Raw genomic sequence first — 18,828 nt, 5'->3', positions numbered from 1 at the left:
TGGATTAAATGGGGTTATCCCTGCCTGTGCCTGGTGAGAGTTGATCTCAGCTGTGCTCCATGGCCCTGCAGAAAGCAAGCTTCTGTTCTTTTCCAAACCCTTCTTATCATGCCTTGATGAAAGATGCTCAACATGACCATGAATATTCTGTATTGTAAAATGCCTTTGAGATGACTCACATGGCATTGCCTTGCTACCCCTTCTGCATGCTACAAAAATTGAAACCAGTTGAGGTTCTGTACCAACTAGTAGCATGAGTTAAATGAGTCAGGTTGAATTTTGATGACTGTTTTTTCAAAATCACTGTTTTCCAAACTTTAGTCCCAGTCATATATGAGTGTAAACTAGAGGGACTGAGATTAACTTTTTATCACTGCTATATTCTGCTAAAATAGCATTATTGTCACTTGCATAACCATGATGTCAGTAGATAACTCCTGAAATCCATACCCAGCTGTTTAGACAGAATTCTTCTGGCTCCTGCCATTTGAAGGTTTGCCCACTGACACAGTACCCAAGCTAACACTTCTCAGTGTCAAAACTAAATTCACTATTCTGTTCTAGGTTTTTTACATTTTCAAATTTTCATCAAGCATGTCTTAGCATTGTGAATACATTCACTACTCAAAAATCTTCAGTTACCAGTAATTTTTTTCAAAGTATCAAGTACTGTCACTTTCTTGTATAATTTATAGAAGTTTAAAGCCAGTTATCAGTAATTTATTATAATATTAAGTAATATAAAACAATACAATACGATGCTAAATAACTAGTGATCAACTATTAGTCTGGTAGTCACTACTGCAAAATCCTTCCTACTCTTACTGTAAAATATAGATCGTTACTGGTTTTATATGTAGTTTGTGCTTGGAATGTGTATAACAACATAGCGTATGTCCTTTCAAATTTGAAGATACTATAAAACCACAAGTAAAACAACCTCTTTTGGTAAGTATGCTTACTTAAATGTGTTTTTCTGATGAGGTACTTTAGCTCCTATCACACTGTTAAAGTGCATATCTTTTATTTCAGAAGGATGACAGTAGCCCCTGTAAGTGCAGTCTAGCTCACAACGCATTAGGCAACAAATTCAGAGCCTTATATCTGGGAAACTCGCATGTGCTGTTTCCCTCATCAGAAGCTGCAGTTTTATTCTTAGCAGTTTCTGAAATGTTAGCTCTAATTTGTCTATATGTTGCTTATTTCTCAAGCTTCCTGGCACTGGGTATGACCAGGCTGGCCTAGTCTCCAGAAGCCAGTAAACAGCGATCTGGCCCTCCTCTACACTTGTACATTTCTGGCACCATGCACATATTCTATCTCACTGCTAAAGAGGCATAAAAGGAAAAAAGAGAAAATGAGACATGAGGCAGCCCAGCAGGGTACCTCATACTGGCTTTTCTTTGGTTAATTTGTGGGGGTAGGGAGTTGTTATTACCGGGCTATACTTAAAATGTCTTGGTGAACAGTCAAGAGGGCTTGGCTTGAGTTACAACTTGCAAGCATGTGTGCTACTTGAAAAATGACAGATGCTTTTTTGAAGTGTCAAAAGCTGCTGCCTGGAGCACAGGGAAGTGCTCTGCAGACCATGGATCTGTTCAGTAAAACTCTTTCTTCTACAGATTAAGAGAATCTCATAAATATCAGAATTCCTCTGACTAGATAAAGGGTAACTGCTGGTTGGTGTTTTAGGGCAGGAGTTGTGATACTGCATCAATTCACAGAACTGAAGGCTTTCTAGCCTTGATTTAGTCTTACCTCCCAATGTAGCCTGCTTCATCTTTTTGAGCACAGTAATTAGAGATCAGCTGAATTTTGTCTTCCTGGAAGGCATGCAAGAGATAGAAAAAAAGTCCAGGTAAATTAAATTAAACTATATTCTTGTGGTGTCTGTGCATGTTTTTTTCTTTAATCCCTTTCTCTCATTGGAAGCCTTTACTGGATTAAGTGGTTTCGCAGCTACTGTGAAAGCCAAGATTACCCCTATGAGCAAAGGATGGAAAGGTCAGACCTTTTCCTGAGTGCACATGTGACAAGGAGCAAGGGCTAAATGCCAGTTTGATTAACCTGTGTTTGCATTCCTGTGTTCACAGGTTCAGAAAAGTGGTAGGATTTAGCGGTGAGAAAACAGTTATCTCAGAAATCTGTTGATACCTATAACATATTTGCTACCTCACCTACCCAAAACACCCTTCAGGAACCATTTGGGCATCCAGGCAGGAATAAAATGGAAGTTGTCAGGGAGGTCTGTTCTTGATGCAGTGATACCTGTTTCTCTGTTTTCTAGAAAAAGGTAGCAGACCAGCCCAATCGGAGTCCCTCCATATGGTTAGCCATGTATAGTGCTTTTGGACGACCAATTCTTCTCAGCAGCACGTTCCGTTACTTGGCTGACTTGTTGGGTTTTGCTGGGCCATTATGCATTTCTGGCATTGTCCAGGGCTTCCAGAATACAACCAATAATACAAATACAACAGAAAAGGTAACCTGACAACATGGATTGAAAGACTTTGTTTAATAGTAGTTCTAGATTCATACATGGTATTTAATTTGCCTGGCTGCATGCTTTTATATGTCTATGATATTGTCTGTGATATTGTCATTGTATTGTTCCACTGTTTTTTTTCCAGCAAATTTAGTAGGGTTTTTTTGTGAGAGACAGTCAAGTTATGAACCTGAATAGTGGAAGTCTTTGGTGTGAATGCAGCACAGGTGGTGGAGGCTTCCACCCATTGCCCACCTGACTGCCTCTTAGTGGAGTCATACCAGCAGTTCTAGGGAGAAGGAACAGCTTTTCTGCTTCTCTTCAAATGTGCCTCTTTGTTTCAGGCAGGACATCTGCTGGTGGTGCCTCAGCGATGCATCCAGCAAGTAGGAGCCTGTGAATTTTGCTTAATTTCTGTCCATCTGTCCATTTGTAGTTCATTGGCAAGTTTGAGCTCTCTGGAATCTGTTTGCCACTGGGAAGTTGACAGTAGTCACTCCCTCTTTATGACTGGTTATACTGCTGAAATGCATTGGCGCATGAGAAGTTGAAAAGCATCCACTTTAGTGGCATTCTTGATACTAGAAATGCACAAAATATGATAGCTCACAGCTCATTTCAAGTTTCACTGAGACTGATTTTTGAGAGATCTCAGAGCACTGAGCAAGCATCCGACACAGAACTATCCTAGTTCTATCCTAGTAGTAGCTAGTGAAAAGACACAGGTAAAATTATTTTACTAGCTGACAGCAGAGAAGACATGATGAAGAAATTTTCCTACATCTGTCTTCTGACACAGAAACATCCTGTATGCTTTATGCAGTAAGTGCTTTGTATTTGAATGAGCAGATAGGTATGTAATGGAATAACATTTTCCCCTCCAGATAAAGCATTTCACTGTCATCACTATCCAAATATCTTCCTCTGGCTGCTGACTCCTGACATTCATTTTCTTGACTGATGGTCTGAATTTGGCTTTAGATATGCTCAGCCATTGCACTGAAAGAGAGTTTAATTGTGCAGTTTATCAAATAAAGCTCTTTATCATCTTTGAACCTCTATGTATTGGATTTGAGCCACAGAGTTAAAAGGCAAAGTGCCTATTTTGGCTTCAAAAATAGTGAGGTTTTGCATGTACAGGAAACAAGTTATTTTTAGCATGAAAAGCGATAATTTCTCAGTCTCGGATTTAGGAATCTGCACCTTGAGAGCTTCCTTTATCTTTTGTACTCTTTAGAGAAGAGGTTTTAGTTGGGGGGGGGGGGGGTGTAAGTTTTAACACTATCTAAAGGGAAGATTAAAATCAATGGCAAACTTGAAACTACTCCAAGAGCATGGCTTGGTGACAATCGCTGTTTCTCTTGGATACATTTCACAATACATTTGCTTTTAATTTATGGATTTGGACACCCTTTCTCTTGGTTGCTCTTGCTATTATGCATTTCTCCTTTTTGTCTAGTTTCAATTAATATGAATTAATTTAATTTTATGTTTATTCCCCCTTTTACGTGAGAACTCTCTATACATTGAGGTATCTACAAATGTCATTTTATTATTGATATCCCCACTGTGTACACATGGGGAAGTCAGATGCAGCAGAACATTACAAAAAGAGTTTTCAAATATGTTTTATCTGACCAATCATGCACTTAAGCAACCTCATTTTTAAGGAGTTGGGCTCATTGAGCTGTTTAGTTGTATTATTTCGGTGGGATTTAGGTGTTTTACAGACATTGGACCTTTTGAAAAGACTATTGGGTGCTTATACACACCTTTTGGGTGTCAGCTGCCTGTGGCAGAGGGAAGAGTGTGTCGTGAGGAGAGGCTGGGGCCACTGCAGTGAGGTGAGCCTGGATGGCTTGGAGCACCCCTCTCCTGCCTGCAGGCTCATGATGGCTGACAGTAATCCAGAGAGATGAAGGAATCTTCAAGAGGGTGGGTAATGGCTTGCTTCCCAAACCTTTCATCTCAGAATCAGGCTGGGTATTTCAGTTTTCAGTAGAAGAGGCTTTATCCTTTCCTTTTCTCTTTTTTAAAGAATTTGTGTATATCCTGCTTCCAGCTGGATTGGAAATACCAAAGGAACAGCCTTCCTTGCAGTAGTTTAGTTCCTTTTCTACATGAAACAGAGCAGAATGGTGAACATAAATATCAGAAAATTAAAACAAATAGAGTTGTTTGTTTGGTGAGGTTTTTTTGCCCCTGTTGAGGCATTTAAACCTTATTTTATGGGGAGTACTGGCATATATATTCTTATTTTATTCAGAATTCCAGACTAGAATTCTGGAAGGAATTGTTTCCACAATATGCAAATGCAATGTAAGTAATTAATCACATGTAATAATAATATTGTCTTGCAGCTTCTTTGTGGTGCAGGTGGAATGAGGTTTATTTTCTACTTAGTAGCATTTCTATCCTACAAATCATCAGAATTTGATGGCGAAACTAAAGATAAGGCAGACATGGTGATCTCATTATCACTTTCCTGCTATAAAAAATTCATTTTAGAACTGCTAAAAGTAAAGTTCCAAGACTTTTAGCATGCATAGAGTATGTAATTTGTATTCAAATTATTTTGATACATAGGACAGTGAGAAATCTGACTTCTGTAACTTTCCCTTAATATCATCAATATTTTGTATTCTATTGCAATAACTGAATTTCCATTGTCTCAAGGATATACCGTCCCTCCTATGCCACTGTCCCAGGTTCAGCTATAGCAGTCATTTTTCTCCTTCTTAGTAGCTGGTGCAGTGCTGTGGTTTTTGACTTTCAGCCTGGGAATTTTTTCCTATCTTTTCAGGTGAAGGATCCATCAAATTCATATCTTTCCTCTGAGGAATTCCTCAGGAATGTTTATGTTTTAGCAGTTCTTCTCTTCCTGGCCCTTATCTTGCAGAGGACATTCCTGCAGGCATCCTATTATGTGACTACAGAAACCGGCATCAACCTACGAGGTGCTTTACTGGTGAGCAAATATGTTCCCATGATCTGCGAAGAAATTCACTAATAATAGCTTCAGCTTTGTATTTTCATCTTGTCTTTATCTGAAGACTTTGTTAACAGTTGTTTAAGAGAAGATATGCGCTGTATTTTTATACAGAAAACTGTATGTATCTTTATACAAAAACTATGTATTTTTATATAGAAAAGTAGTATCACTGGCATAGCCAAAGTGATGCCAGCAATTGGTTTTGCTAAAAATTAAGCCCATCATACTTACATGTTGAAGTAGTACTCACTCTGTGCATGTAAGAACATAGCAGATGACATTAGGTATATAAAGATAGTTGTTTTGGCTCTGGCATCTGCTTTGTTCATTTGCTCATGAGGTTACTTCTGCTGACTGTGGATAGAGTCATCTGCAGAGTACCTTGGCTGAGCTATGTTTTGTGGGAACATGGTCCATGTATCGTGAGTGATGATGCTGAGTATTTATGCCCTTTTGCACTGAGCCCTGTGACATGGGACAGGAGCAATTCATCTGCAAAACTGTCTCCAAAACCAGCACCTATTAACCCCCTGTGAAAGTCACGTTTATGAACTGGACTCAGCAGCTCCAGCTCAGCATGTGTGTGGGTTGTAGCAGGTATCTCCACAGACCAAACTCCACAGCCAGCAGTAGCACTGTGTGCAAAACAGAAGCTGGAACTGATGCTTTGCCAGATGTAACTAACCATAGGAATATCATTTCAGTGTGGAAGCTTCTTTTGAGCTTTGTGCTCACTTTGATTGATGTAGCTGTTTCAAACATTTTCTGCCTTCTCCCAGAGTAGATAGTGCAAACTTTCCTTGTGCTTTTGTGGTTCCCTCTTAACAAAATGGGGACTCTTATAACCATATGCAGCTGATGTAATTCATCATAGTCTGTAGGCATTTCTGATTAATTCAATGGGATCTACCTTGCTCTTGGACAAAACAGAGCCAAAAAAAAGATTTTTAAAAACTTTCTTGAAGCTTCAGTGTTTGATATTTTGGTCATAGCTGCAAACTGGGCTCACAATATTTATCTTGAAAATTCTGGTAGGTAGAAGTCCTGTTTAATTTTCAACCCTGTTAGGTTCCTATTTTATGGAAATAGGTAAAGGAGAGAAACCCAAAGGAATACATACCTACCCTGATCAGAATTTCATAACATGAGTTTAACTGTCATATTGGAAACAAAGATCTCTTTGACAGACCATGTCACAGAAAAGCAGGCTCACCAAATGTTTGTTAAAAAAGATCTTTGCCCTGCCTCCTAAATTTTGATGTTTTGTTGTCATTTTTTTCTGTTTTAGGTCTGCGTTAAGCAACAAACCTTTTAAGAGGAATTGGAGTTTTTAAAAGTCAGTTCTCTCTCTTGTGCTTTCTCTCGCTCTATCTCCATATCTCTCTCTGTCTCAGGTGAGAGACTGGGAGAAGGGCTTTGTTAGGTAAAGACTGATACCGCAGTTCAAAACATCCTGCTGCTACTGTTGTTTTATAATTACATCATTTTCATATCTTCCATTTTATTCCTTCCCTGCAGGCAATGATATATAATAAGATCCTGAGGCTTTCTACATCCAACTTGTCCATGGGAGAGATGACGCTGGGACAAATCAATAACTTGGTTGCCATAGAAACAAATCAATTAATGTGGTTCTTGTTCCTGTGCCCCAATCTGTGGGCAATGCCTGTTCAGGTAGAGCATCAAAGGGCCTGATTTCAGAGATCCTCCAGCCTTGTTGAAAAGAGTATATGTCTGTGAGACTACTACAAAAACTAGAGGGGAACCTGGACTTCGCACTCATTTGTGAGGAAAACTAACAAGCAGAAATGTGGCCCAACATCTCCTCCAAGGGCTGGGAGTGTCTCTTTGAAGGCCAGTGAAGAGAAAGGATCTTTGTGAGCAGGATTTCCATGTCACGGGTGTGGTCTGTGACTTTAAGAATAATGACCTGTCATCCTTTCTTGGCTCATATTTCTTCCACTTCTGCCAAAAGTCATTGCTATTACTTCTGCCACATGGCAGCAGCACAGGCACCTGCCCAGCGCTAAATATTGCATTTGCAGTGCCCACTTGTAACTGAGTTTTGTGGTAGGAGTGAAAAGTAATTGAATCCTGCTCAGTGACTGACAGCAGCACTGACAATGCACTGCACAAAATGCTCAGAAGAGCTCTCGTCTAAACAAGCTTACTTACTGTAAAGGTCTGGTTCTTAACCAGGCTGGGAAAGATCTGTAGGCAGATCTGTGGGAAGGAAAGGTAAAGATTATTAGCCTGAAAGGAACCTTCAGAAGTTCTAAATGATGTAGTCACCTAAGCCATGCTGATTTTTTCCATGAAGTTTGGGCTTCTGTAGCACCTTCAGAATTTTCATTTTGGGGTGGGATTGGCATGGTCTTTAGTTATGGGTGATCCTGCTGACATTATACAAGTTTAAAAAGGGATAGAACCCACTCTTGTAGTAGATTTGTTTTGCTGAAATTCCTGAAACTATATCAGTAATTTCTTATAATAGCAATATTACTAATATTACTATTACTAATGGATCAGGTATGGTTTAGAGAGTCATAAATCAATTTCTGGAGAAAAAGACTAAAAAGATTACATGGTAGAGGAAATTAAAAATAATACAGAGGGTTTCATTTTAAGTCAGTGTTTTGCATCCAGGTTTATCTGGAACTGTTGCTGTTAATACTTTGAATGTTATTCAGTGAACGGGTGGTTTGTTTGCTGTGGCTAGTGAAAAATTGCATGTAGTCTACATTCACCACTCATTTGTCTCTTCAATGAAATTTCTGCCCCAGCTACTGTAGAAAAGTAATGGCCTTCCTCACCACTACTATAAAACACTGGCTTGAGGAAGCTTCTAATGATTCGCCCATGAATTTGCACCTTTTGAGTGCACTCAGTGAATGAGCATCTGTGGCTATACAGGGTTCTTTCTGCTCTTTAGTTCTTAATCATAGCAATTGAAAGGTGAATACTTACTTCTTCCTTCTCAAAATACCATGTAGCTGACACTGACACTGATTTTGTGGTAATATATCTTTCTGCCTGATATACTCAATTGGCTGTTTTTTGGAAAAAGAAGGGTAGAAACTAGCCTTTGGTAAATATGAGCTGGATTATAGCTATACCACTCTGGAAAGGGTGATAGGACTGTCCTGTTTTGCCTTATGCAAAGGAGCTGAGCTTCAAGGAATATTCCACCGTTTAGCAGCAGAACAGCTTGTAGCAAATACTGAACTTATATCCATCCAATGTGGTCAAATATAGCCGTAGCCTGCTGACAATTGGGGTGAATCTAAGAAAATATATGGCATATATATATATATATATTGTATTATGTACGTATGTATACACATATATATCTTTCTTTGAAAATAAATTATGTACCAAGGGGAAAAATTAATTGCAGGATCAGTCCCGCAGTAAAGGCTTCAGTTTACATAAGTACTTGTAACCTTGTATTATTCTCCCAAGAAAATGGCATCTAGGTATGCTAATTTACATTACAGAAACCTGAAAAGCTAATAATGATTTCGAAATGTTGAACTCTGCTGATCCTTATTTCTGATATTGTATAATAAGAAGGCAGATTTAAAGACAGAACTGACTTAAAAGATAATAAGGATAAAACAAGAAATAGGGAACTAGATCTCTATGCCCTGTTATAACTGAGGACATCTCTGTACCACAAAGTGGAGCTTTTAATTAAATACTTGCTTAGTATAGCTTGCATTAACTTGGAAACCAGAATCACAGTAGTTTCATCAGAGCCATTCCCAGGTAAACCTTTGTGGGAAGTGTTCCTATGCTCTTTGCAGAGCTAAGCTAGCATCTTGATATTTTCCTACAGAGCTACATGGCATTGATGACCAAGTTCAGGTTTGTGTCACTGCCTGCACATCTGCTTTGTGCTTTAGTACCTGTCTTAGATGTGCCTCTGTCTCCAGTTGCAAGAGGACCAATACAACAGAATGCAGCTGTGATTCAGGGCAGTCCTAAGACCTTTGAATACTTCCAGAGTGATGTAAGGAGCTCTCATGTAAATAAGACTTGAGGCCAGTGATTCTGTAAAATGCCTTGGGGAAAGCACCATCATTTTAGTCTCTTTTAGCTCTGTGGAAACCTTATCTGGAATTAGAACTACTAGGCAGTAACACAAACTATGCAGTTAATGTCAAAAATAAAGGCTTCTGGATTAATTTCCCACACTTTCCAAATATGACCTTCTGAAATATGGGCTCAGCTGATTCCTTGGAACTATCTAACTGTTTATTAGAATAACAAATATTTTTTCTTGCTATAATTTTGGCATACTGAAATCCATATTTTTTTTCCATGTTGCTTTTTTCTTCACAGATAATAATGGGTGTGATCCTGCTCTATAATTTACTCGGAGTGAGTGCCTTGGTGGGTGCTGCTGTCATTGTACTGTTAGCTCCAATACAGTACTTCATAGCTACAAAGTTGGCTGAGGCTCAGAAGAGCACCCTTGTAAGTAAATTATTTCAGTGACATTTGTCATCCAGAAATGACAGGGAACAGGGAAACAGGAGTACTGGATTCCATTCTTGTTGTTAGGGAACATTTACTGTGGAGGTTTGGGCAAGCCATCTCTTAATTCCGTCGTCTCTCCCTCTCTGTTTTTCTGTGGGTGAGTATCTCTTCCTTCCAAACATTTGTCAGACAAGAACGTGAAAAAAAAAGCATTGACCTGCCTTCTTTACGGAGAGTATTTTTCACCCAGCTAGCACAGTTTCGTCTCAGTTCAATTCCATGGAAGGGTGTTATTCCTACATTCAGATGTGGTATTTCATATGATGTTAGGAAACAGTACATATGACTGACAAATTATAGGAGGACTTTACTAGGGAATGTGTACAACTGCCCCCTAAAATGGCTAGAGACTTTATGCTCTCACCCCAGGCTTTGGTATTCTCTAAAAATCAGCTGATACTGCTGGATTAATATCTATTGTACATTCTTGAGTGCTGTAAGTTTATGTTCTTGCCTAATTTTGTTCACCCATTAGAAATGTTTTCTGGTACTTTGTCTAATTTTTAACTTTATTCTCACAACCCTTGAACTGTTTTAATCAACCTTTGATGTTTGTCAAACATTTAAAGGTCCTTTTTATCTTAATATTCAGTAAGCAAATTATACATATGTGGCCTCAAGCTGTGCCAGGGGAGGTTTAGATTGGATATTAGAAAAAAATTTCTTCATCAAAAGGGTTGTCAAGCATTGGAACAGGCTGCCATAGTTAAAAGACATGTAGATGTGTCAGTGACATGGTTTAGTGGTGCACTTGGCAGTGCTAGGTTAGAAATTGGACTGCATGAACTTAAAAGTCTTTTCCAACCTAAATGATTCTATGATTCCATGATTCTAGGCATGGATCTAAACTTCGGCACACTTAGGTCCTGTTGAGTTATGCCAATGTATACCAACAAAGGATCTATCTTTGCATAATTTGACAAATATTCTGAATCTTTCTTTTTGCTCTGAGTTCCTCTGACTCATAACATCTTTTGGATTATGATTTTACCAAAACCTTCCACTAGACCAGGTTCCTCAAAGTCCTGTCCAGCTTGGCTGCCTTGAACGCAGCCAGGGATGAGGCAGCCACAGCTTCTCTAGGCAACCTGTGCCAGTGCCTCACCACCCTCACATTAAGAGTTTTTTCCTAATGCCTAATCTAAATCTCCCCTCTGTCAGTTTAAAGCCATTCCCACTTGTCCTGTCACTACATGCCCTTGTAAAAAGTCCCTCTCCAATAAACATCTCACTTATTTTCTTTACCTGTTTTATGAATCCCAGAATGGATCTTGTATCAGCAATTACACACATGTAGTCGTCTGTCTATTGTTGCAGACATCATTGACTTAATAATCCACCTCCCTGAGTTTTATCCTCTATTTGAAGGATTCAGATTATTTATTTTTTTTTCAGAATAGGGTCACTTAATTTCCCCTCATGATTGTAAGCATTTTAGTATCTCCAAAGAACATGGAATTTTATATTGTTTTACTCAGTATGGCAACTGAAAGGCTATACAAAATCACAAACAAATGAAATTATAGCTCTTTAATGAATTTTACAACAGAAGGGAAAAAAAAGCATTTTATTAAAACTACAAACCAATGTCTTATCCTTGTTTTCTTTTGAAATTAAGGACTATTCTACTGAGAGATTAAAGAAAACCAATGAGATATTGAAAGGCATTAAGTTATTAAAGCTGTATGCCTGGGAGCACATATTTTGTACTAGTGTGGAAGAAACGAGAATGAAGGAACTCACCAGTCTCAAAACCTTTGCACTTCACACATCTCTGTCCAGTAAGTAACTGGTTTTAGTGATCAGAAATGGATCCAGTTCTTCATGTCAACATTCCTTCTGACTTCAACTAAAGCGAGATACAGCTGTGCCTATGACACTATTTTGTGTGTGTGTAACGTGATTAAAATAAAAAGTCATGACTAATATATGACAAAGAAACTTGAAAATACAGAGCATGTCTTCTGATTGTTCTGTAGCAAGTTTTCTGTCACCACCATTATGACATTACAGCTATGAGTTGCTTTATAGTAAGGAGACTCCAGATAATATTAGCAGCTCCGACTATAGCAAAGATAAATCAGTGTCTGAAATAAATTGTACTTTCTGAAATGTAGGAAAGCTGAGAGGGTAGTCTTCTGGTTGTGTTGCATAATAATTGTGAACACAAAAAATTTTTTATCCCACTTCACTAAAGTATGCAAATGAGATAATTCCTTTGTTTATTTGTTTGTGTGTTTAAGATTTCTGTCATGGAAGGAAACTTCTTCCTGCAGAGCAGTTTTCCTTTGGGAGTTTCAGTTATTTGAATTGGAAATAATTAGATTTGTCTAGCACCATGCAACTAATTGTACAACTGTTTTCTCGTATTCCATATAATCTGTTCCTTTTTTTATTTCTCTTTCACAGTATTTATGAATGCGGCCATACCAATAGCAGCTGTTCTTGCAGTAAGATATGTTTTTTTTCACTTTTTCTTACAAAAAGGGCCATGTTTAAACCTCAGCCTAATGAACTAGAGGAACTATGGTATGCTGGTCAGCAAGGAGTCTTCATAGACCAAATTCTGAGGGCATTACTCAGAATATGCTGACAGCATGTATCAGAATTGGATGAAGTATGACCATAGTTATGCATCTGTGAAAAAAACTGTAAGATTTATTAGATTCTTAATGATTTTTATGGGTTGTGTGTTCCCTCTAAACCCTGAAGTCAGTTACAAACCTTTACAAAGAATTTTTTTTAATTCTTAAATGTGTAAATCTCTTGAAATCACTGTCAAGTTTTTAAAATCTCTTTCACTTTAATAGAAGACACCTTTATCTTCAGTTTACTGGGATTCCCAATAATTATTGGCCTTAGTTGAGTAAAATGTTTTGCTTGCAGTCCTTGTCCATCTACAGTCCTTATCCTGACGTGCTCTTTTCCTGATGTGACAGACCTTTGTGACTTATGCATATACCAATGAGAAGCCGCTGCAGCCCGCCCAGGCCTTTGCATCACTCTCGTTGTTTCACATCCTGGTCACACCACTGTTCCTGCTCTCCACGGTGGTTCGCTTTGCTGTGAAGGCTATCATAAGGTAAGGGGCCTTTCTAGTTTCTCCAACTCTTGGGCACTTATGTTTAGTAATACAACAGGGAAGGTGTTTCTACCTGCAAGACTGACCTTGCTGCTTCAAGGAAGAGCAACTGGCTTAACTCTTACCTACCTCCACAAAGGGTGAATTGGGCTTTAAGGGAGAGTTTGGTATTGTCTTGAGCTCATATTTACCATATTCTCATATTCTAGCACTAGCATGGACTTTTTTAGGAATCAGAGTGGGTGGAGGAACATTGGACAATGGAGGATGAATTAGTCAAAAGAAACTGAAATACACAGGACTTCTCTTACAGGGGAAATTCCTTTCCCCTGAATGACAGGAGAGAGATGCAGGAGAGGAAACATGGCAAAGCAGATATTTGGGAGTTTCATCTGTGAGGGTTAGAGATCTGCATGACAGGACAGCGAAAAATTTGGCACAAAGTGGAAAAGATATAAAAAAAAAAAACAAAACGGAACTCATGAAAAATGTTGCTTCATCAGAAACAAGTATGTTCCAGGCATTCATTTCTGCAAACAGCCCAACAAAACAACTTCCTGTGTGCTGGGCTATAGAGCAGTTAATGTCAAGGGAGCTGGTTGGTAGTAAGTCAAATTTCAGACTTTTGGCTGTTGCTTCAGAGGTCTGTATGGAACGGCTGATGGTCATGGGGCAGTTATGTAGACACACACACTGCCAGGATGCCCCACGAGGCAAAAACTGATACCTGACTGGCATTAAGGTGTCAGATGCCAAGGACACAACTAATCTTCCCACCCAGAAACAGTTCCTTTTTGCCAAGACTGAGGGACATTGGCAAGGTATTGCATTTCAGCTGCCACTGCGTGGTTTTGGTGGGTAACAATAATAACAAATAGTAGTCATGGGGACATCAGTCTCCACAGCTGTGATTTGCCAGCATCACACTCACTTTAAAGAAATGTATATAATTAAATATGGTTTAGTTTTATCAGAGCAGCAGCAGGGCCACATGAGACATTTTCCCTAGGTTTAAAATGATTTCTGATTAGTGGAAAATCTCAATGCTCCTTCATAAATCATCCCCGCCTATGCACTATGCACTATATTTAGCATGGTCCTAATATCAAAATGATGTGTACGGTTTCCTTTACACTGCCGGCCACCCCTAAGACCATATTTGCCAAAACAAATGTTACTCTTTGGCAAATTTATTTCCTAACATCTTTCTCCCATGAGCATCATGTCCTGCAAGTGAAGAATGAAGAAGGCATGCGTGGCCACCTGGCTGTGTCATCAATCACATACATGTATACGAGTTATGCACTCATTTGTGTTATGATTAGGTGCTTATACTTCGGTCAGAATCTCCATTTTATGTTAAAGAGTAGTTCTAACACCATGAAAGCTTCTCAGGTCATTCAAATGCAAAGTAATGGTTGATGTCTTCTTAGACAGATGATCAGAACAAGGTCTCTCATCTTCTACAAGAATAAATTCTTGTTTGGCACACTTATTTAAGACTGAAATTCTGGTATGGGGGTTAGACATATAAATTTTCCTTTCAACAAAGGAAAGACGGTCAGATCTTTTTGCGATAAAGAATGAATTGAACCTGTGTGCTGTATTTCCCAATGGACAGTTTTAAGAAGGAAGCAAAAGAGCTCTTGCTGCATTTCTCCAAGGCTGGCCATGGCTGTTCTGAGCTGTGCAAAAGTTATGTTCAGGATGCACCTAGCGCATTGTCATTTTCAGAGGATGTAGGTGGGTGAATGACTCAGTTATAAATCATGACTTGTGTAGGCATGAGAAACGCACAGAGAGATAAGTCTGCCAAGGTGGAAACCATATCCACAGAGCTCTAGTGCCACTCACATGACTAGCTCTCCTCTTCATTCTCAGCTACCAGTATGATGTTTAATTATTTTCATGTGTCCTTCCACAGAAATAAATTTTCACTTGCCATCAGGGTGGCAGACAGTCCAATCTTATGAACTTCTTTTGGAACATTTCTGATACGTCCTGCTGCCTGAACTGCACAAAAATGGAAATGTACTCATGGAAACCTGGGTTTATTTAACTCACTGTCCTCTTTTCTTTCAAGTGTACAGAAGTTGAATGAGTTTCTCCTGAGTGATGAGATTGGAGATGACAGCTGGAGAGGCGGGGACAGCTCTGTAGCTTATGAATCTTGTAAGAAGCACACAGGACTTGTAAGTTCTGATTTATGACAATGAATTTCAAAGCAGAGAGGCCATATAGCCCTATACAAGGCCACTGGCCAAGCTGATAGGGCTTGTGAGTTTTGGCTTTTATTCTGACTCTAATATAAACCAGTTTTGCCTCCTATGTCAGGATCTCTGTTTTTCTATGACCTGAAGGGTCCCCCAAACACATGTAAGCATTGCTGAAGTGCCAGCAGTTATAAAAACCCCATAACACACCAACACATTTGCACATGGCTCAAATTCATGCATTTCCTGTGATCATAAACTGATGGGGTTTATACCATGTATTACCAGTGCAACCCATCATACGTTGAGCATCTTTAGGTAGGACCAATTCCTACTCTGGGAATTCCTACACCTACACCAATTCCTACACCTTCAGAATTGGAGGTGGGAAAAACAACACCAAACTTTGTGAAATAGGAATTAGTTCCAAAATTCTTTTTCTGGAGTGCTAAACGTACAGTGAATTTGAGTAAAATATGAAGAGAGAAATAACCCAAGAGAGATGATTTGGGAAAAGCTGGTGTTTTTTTCATTTTGACATTTTTCTAAAACTAGATATTTCACCTGTTTCAATCTGATTACATACACCGAAACGTGACTGAAACTTGTAGACAGCAACAGAAAGAAAGGATTAGCACAAAATAAGTTTTATTCTGGAGTGAATTACATTAGTTTACAAACCTGAAAGAATGTTTTTCTGGGTCAGCAATTATAATAAAGGGAACAAAAATTAAACTGTTTCAGCATTTGTTTTATTACCCTTGTCCACCTTTTGCTTAGCCATACAGAAAGAGACAAAGTCTAGATGATGAGGAGAGGGAAAACTAAAGGTAATATTTGTAAAGGTTAAATCAATCACTGTATACAGCCCAGCTATAAGGAATCACTAAGATTACACCAATTTAGCTCAATACAGTGGCACTCATGAATACCACAGGTAGCTCTGAACGAGCTAGTTCCATAATCCCTGTTATGCATTAGTGAGGTACTTTGCACAAGCTAATTTGATATGCTTCTTGCTCCTGTAGCTATTCTGCTTGCAATAACCAAACTGGTAACTGCGTATCATTACACTTGTACTGACAGTTTTGTTTGGAGGGTGGGGCAGACTTACCTAGCGGTTTGAGGAGGATGAGAAAGCTGAAGTTTGGGATGGTTATGCATGGGAAACCAAAAATCAGATATTTCCTATGCTTCAGTGAACGTGTTTAAAACATTACCCTATGTCCATCACAATAGGTGTCTTTATTATCACGGATGTTGAAAAACACTGGTTTCTTCTTCTCACCTAGAATGGTGGTAAGAAAGGGAATGGATTGTTTGTTTTATTGGAAACCAAATGCTATACTCTCCTGAGAATTCCAACTTTTCTCCTTTCTTCATTTCACTATGTAGCACACCAAGGCCATCAACAGGAGGCAGCCCTTAAGGTATCAGCTTGAAAGCTATGAGCAGCCAACAAGGAAGCAAACACGTCCTGTGGAGATAGACGATATTGCAATCAAGGTGGTAACACTGAAAATATTATCTTGTTCTTTACAAGAAGTAGGTCCCTCTGCACAGTACCAGATAGTGCCCAACAGATAGTTGAACAGATGGTGCTGTTCTTCCAAAGGCAAATTGCCCATTGTATGAGCAAGCCTCTAAATAAATTAGCAGTTTGGCAAAAAATTAAGTGAGAAGATTTGGCTGCTGACGAGGTCTTTATAGATATTCCCTGTCTTATCACGAAACAGAGGCATCATCAGAGGAACAAAAGGAACAAAACTTAGACAATCTGAAATGCAGAAATTAATACACATTTTTTTTACTTTCCCTCCATGCACTGCTCTTTCACTCTTAGAACCAAGACAAAACTTTTGAGTCATTTTTTGACAATTATTATTGAGGTGCCATTTATTATGACAGTATTTAAAGTCATGTTGCCAGCTTTTCCCCATATATGTGCTCTGTGCAAAGAACATTTCATGGCCCTGTCAGGAAGTTTGCACAAAAAGGGGAGGGTCCAGTAGGGAACACTTTACTTTTGTCCAGCCTAAACCTTATGAATATTCTATTTGTACTTTGGGAATACATTCACAAGTGGCTATATATCACAATATGCAGAGTGATTCATTCCTTGATAAGCTATGCTATTTATCACCTGTGAGGTCTTATGATTCTTATTCTACGCTTGACAGAATGAAAATATTTGGTAAAAAAAGATCAGCTCAAGATCATCCCTTTATTGCGTTTCATACAGTATATATACTTGTGTACATAACATTCACAAACTTTTCTGGGCTTTGCAATGTTTACTAACCTAACTTTGGGTTTGGTTTTGTTTATAAGCCTGCCTCACCACGTCTATTAAGCACAGATTTATTTTAGTAACATATTTTGAATCCAAACTAAATGTTCTTTTTTTCATTTTCCTCATGTGTTAGTGTAACTGACATATGGTAATTGTTTTGTAGGTGACCAATGGGTACTTTTCATGGGGAAGTGGTTTAGCGACACTGTCCAACATAAACATTAGAATCCCAACAGGTAGGATAAATGTATACCTCAATCATGAAATATGTAATATTAAATTGTTATTAATCCCATTCCTTGATGTTGTGAGAAACAGAAAACCATGCATTAAGATTTTTATAAGAAAAAATTAAGGTTAAAAATGTATACAAGATCATGAACTGTATTGGTCATATAGCTATGACCCATAATATATATTCAATATCGACCCATAATATATATAATAGAATACTTAAAGTATTATAAATAAGAAATAAATTACATTTTTATATACCTTTATAGTTTTTATAATAGCAGGAACAAAGTTGAGTAAGAATAAATATCAAAAAGATGGTTATAAAAAAAATTGTTATTATTTTTAATAGACTTTAAAAAGAAGAATGAGGGAGAGCTCCACACGCATTCAAACCAAGGGTCCATCTAATTCAGTATTTTATTTCCAGCAGTGGCTACCAGTGCCTGCACAGGGGCGCAGAAGTCATACTTCTCCTGCCATTCTTCAACTTTACAGTCTCTCAGTTCACAACTGTTTTAATCTCAGAAAATTCTTTGAGCCTTATGCATTTTGTCTGTCAAGAAATCCTCAATTATTTTCTCTTTCAAAGAATATATCTTTGTCCAGCTGAGTTCCTGTAATTTCTTGCATCCTCAATTACCTGGAAGTTCCACAGGTTTACAAAACATTTATTTGTTTTGGAAGACTTGCATAGCAAATGTGAAAAGTAGCAACTATTATTTCTTATTATTGTGGTGGTGGTGGTGGCGATGGTAATCATTATTAATGCTGTAGAATTCCCACCTGTTGATATATCATGTTATTAAATAGTCTGTTATTTTTATGTCTTATCAAGTACTTGGTTTTAAAACAGCTTACTACTTTATGTTGACACATTTTAGATATAAGTACTAAATATTCCCAAAGTCTGTATCACATCTTTCACTGTAGCATTAGGTATCCTAGAAATATATGAATATTTCTTTGTGCTGGCCCAGTGCCTCA

At 38.3% G+C, this 18,828-nt stretch overlaps 1 protein-coding gene across 8 annotated transcripts in view; it reads left to right on the top strand.

The window, feature by feature from the left end:
* The window catches only part of ABCC9 (ATP binding cassette subfamily C member 9), a 75,524-nt gene that overhangs the window by 15,499 nt on the left and 41,197 nt on the right, over positions 1-18,828 (top strand). For all 8 annotated transcript variants that reach the window (XM_061444364.1, XM_061444343.1, XM_061444351.1 and 5 more), the window contains 10 exons: positions 2,288-2,482; positions 5,289-5,453; positions 6,996-7,151; positions 9,822-9,956; positions 11,638-11,800; positions 12,429-12,469; positions 12,959-13,101; positions 15,185-15,293; positions 16,710-16,820; positions 17,771-17,843. In XM_061444364.1, the coding sequence (XP_061300348.1) occupies positions 2,288-2,482; positions 5,289-5,453; positions 6,996-7,151; positions 9,822-9,956; positions 11,638-11,800; positions 12,429-12,469; positions 12,959-13,101; positions 15,185-15,293; positions 16,710-16,820; positions 17,771-17,843 (1,291 nt within the window). The remainder of the gene's footprint in view (positions 1-2,287; positions 2,483-5,288; positions 5,454-6,995; positions 7,152-9,821; positions 9,957-11,637; positions 11,801-12,428; positions 12,470-12,958; positions 13,102-15,184; positions 15,294-16,709; positions 16,821-17,770; positions 17,844-18,828) is intronic.

Source organism: Pezoporus flaviventris, unplaced genomic scaffold (assembly GCF_033815535.1).
Source record: "Pezoporus flaviventris isolate CSIRO_AGI_PZ_B2104156 unplaced genomic scaffold, CSIRO_AGI_Pfla_v1 ptg000002l, whole genome shotgun sequence".
In the NCBI taxonomy this organism is placed as follows: Eukaryota; Metazoa; Chordata; class Aves; order Psittaciformes; family Psittacidae; genus Pezoporus; species Pezoporus flaviventris.
Note: the sequence above shows the minus strand (reverse complement) of the source record. Positions and strands in the feature narration are given on the sequence as shown.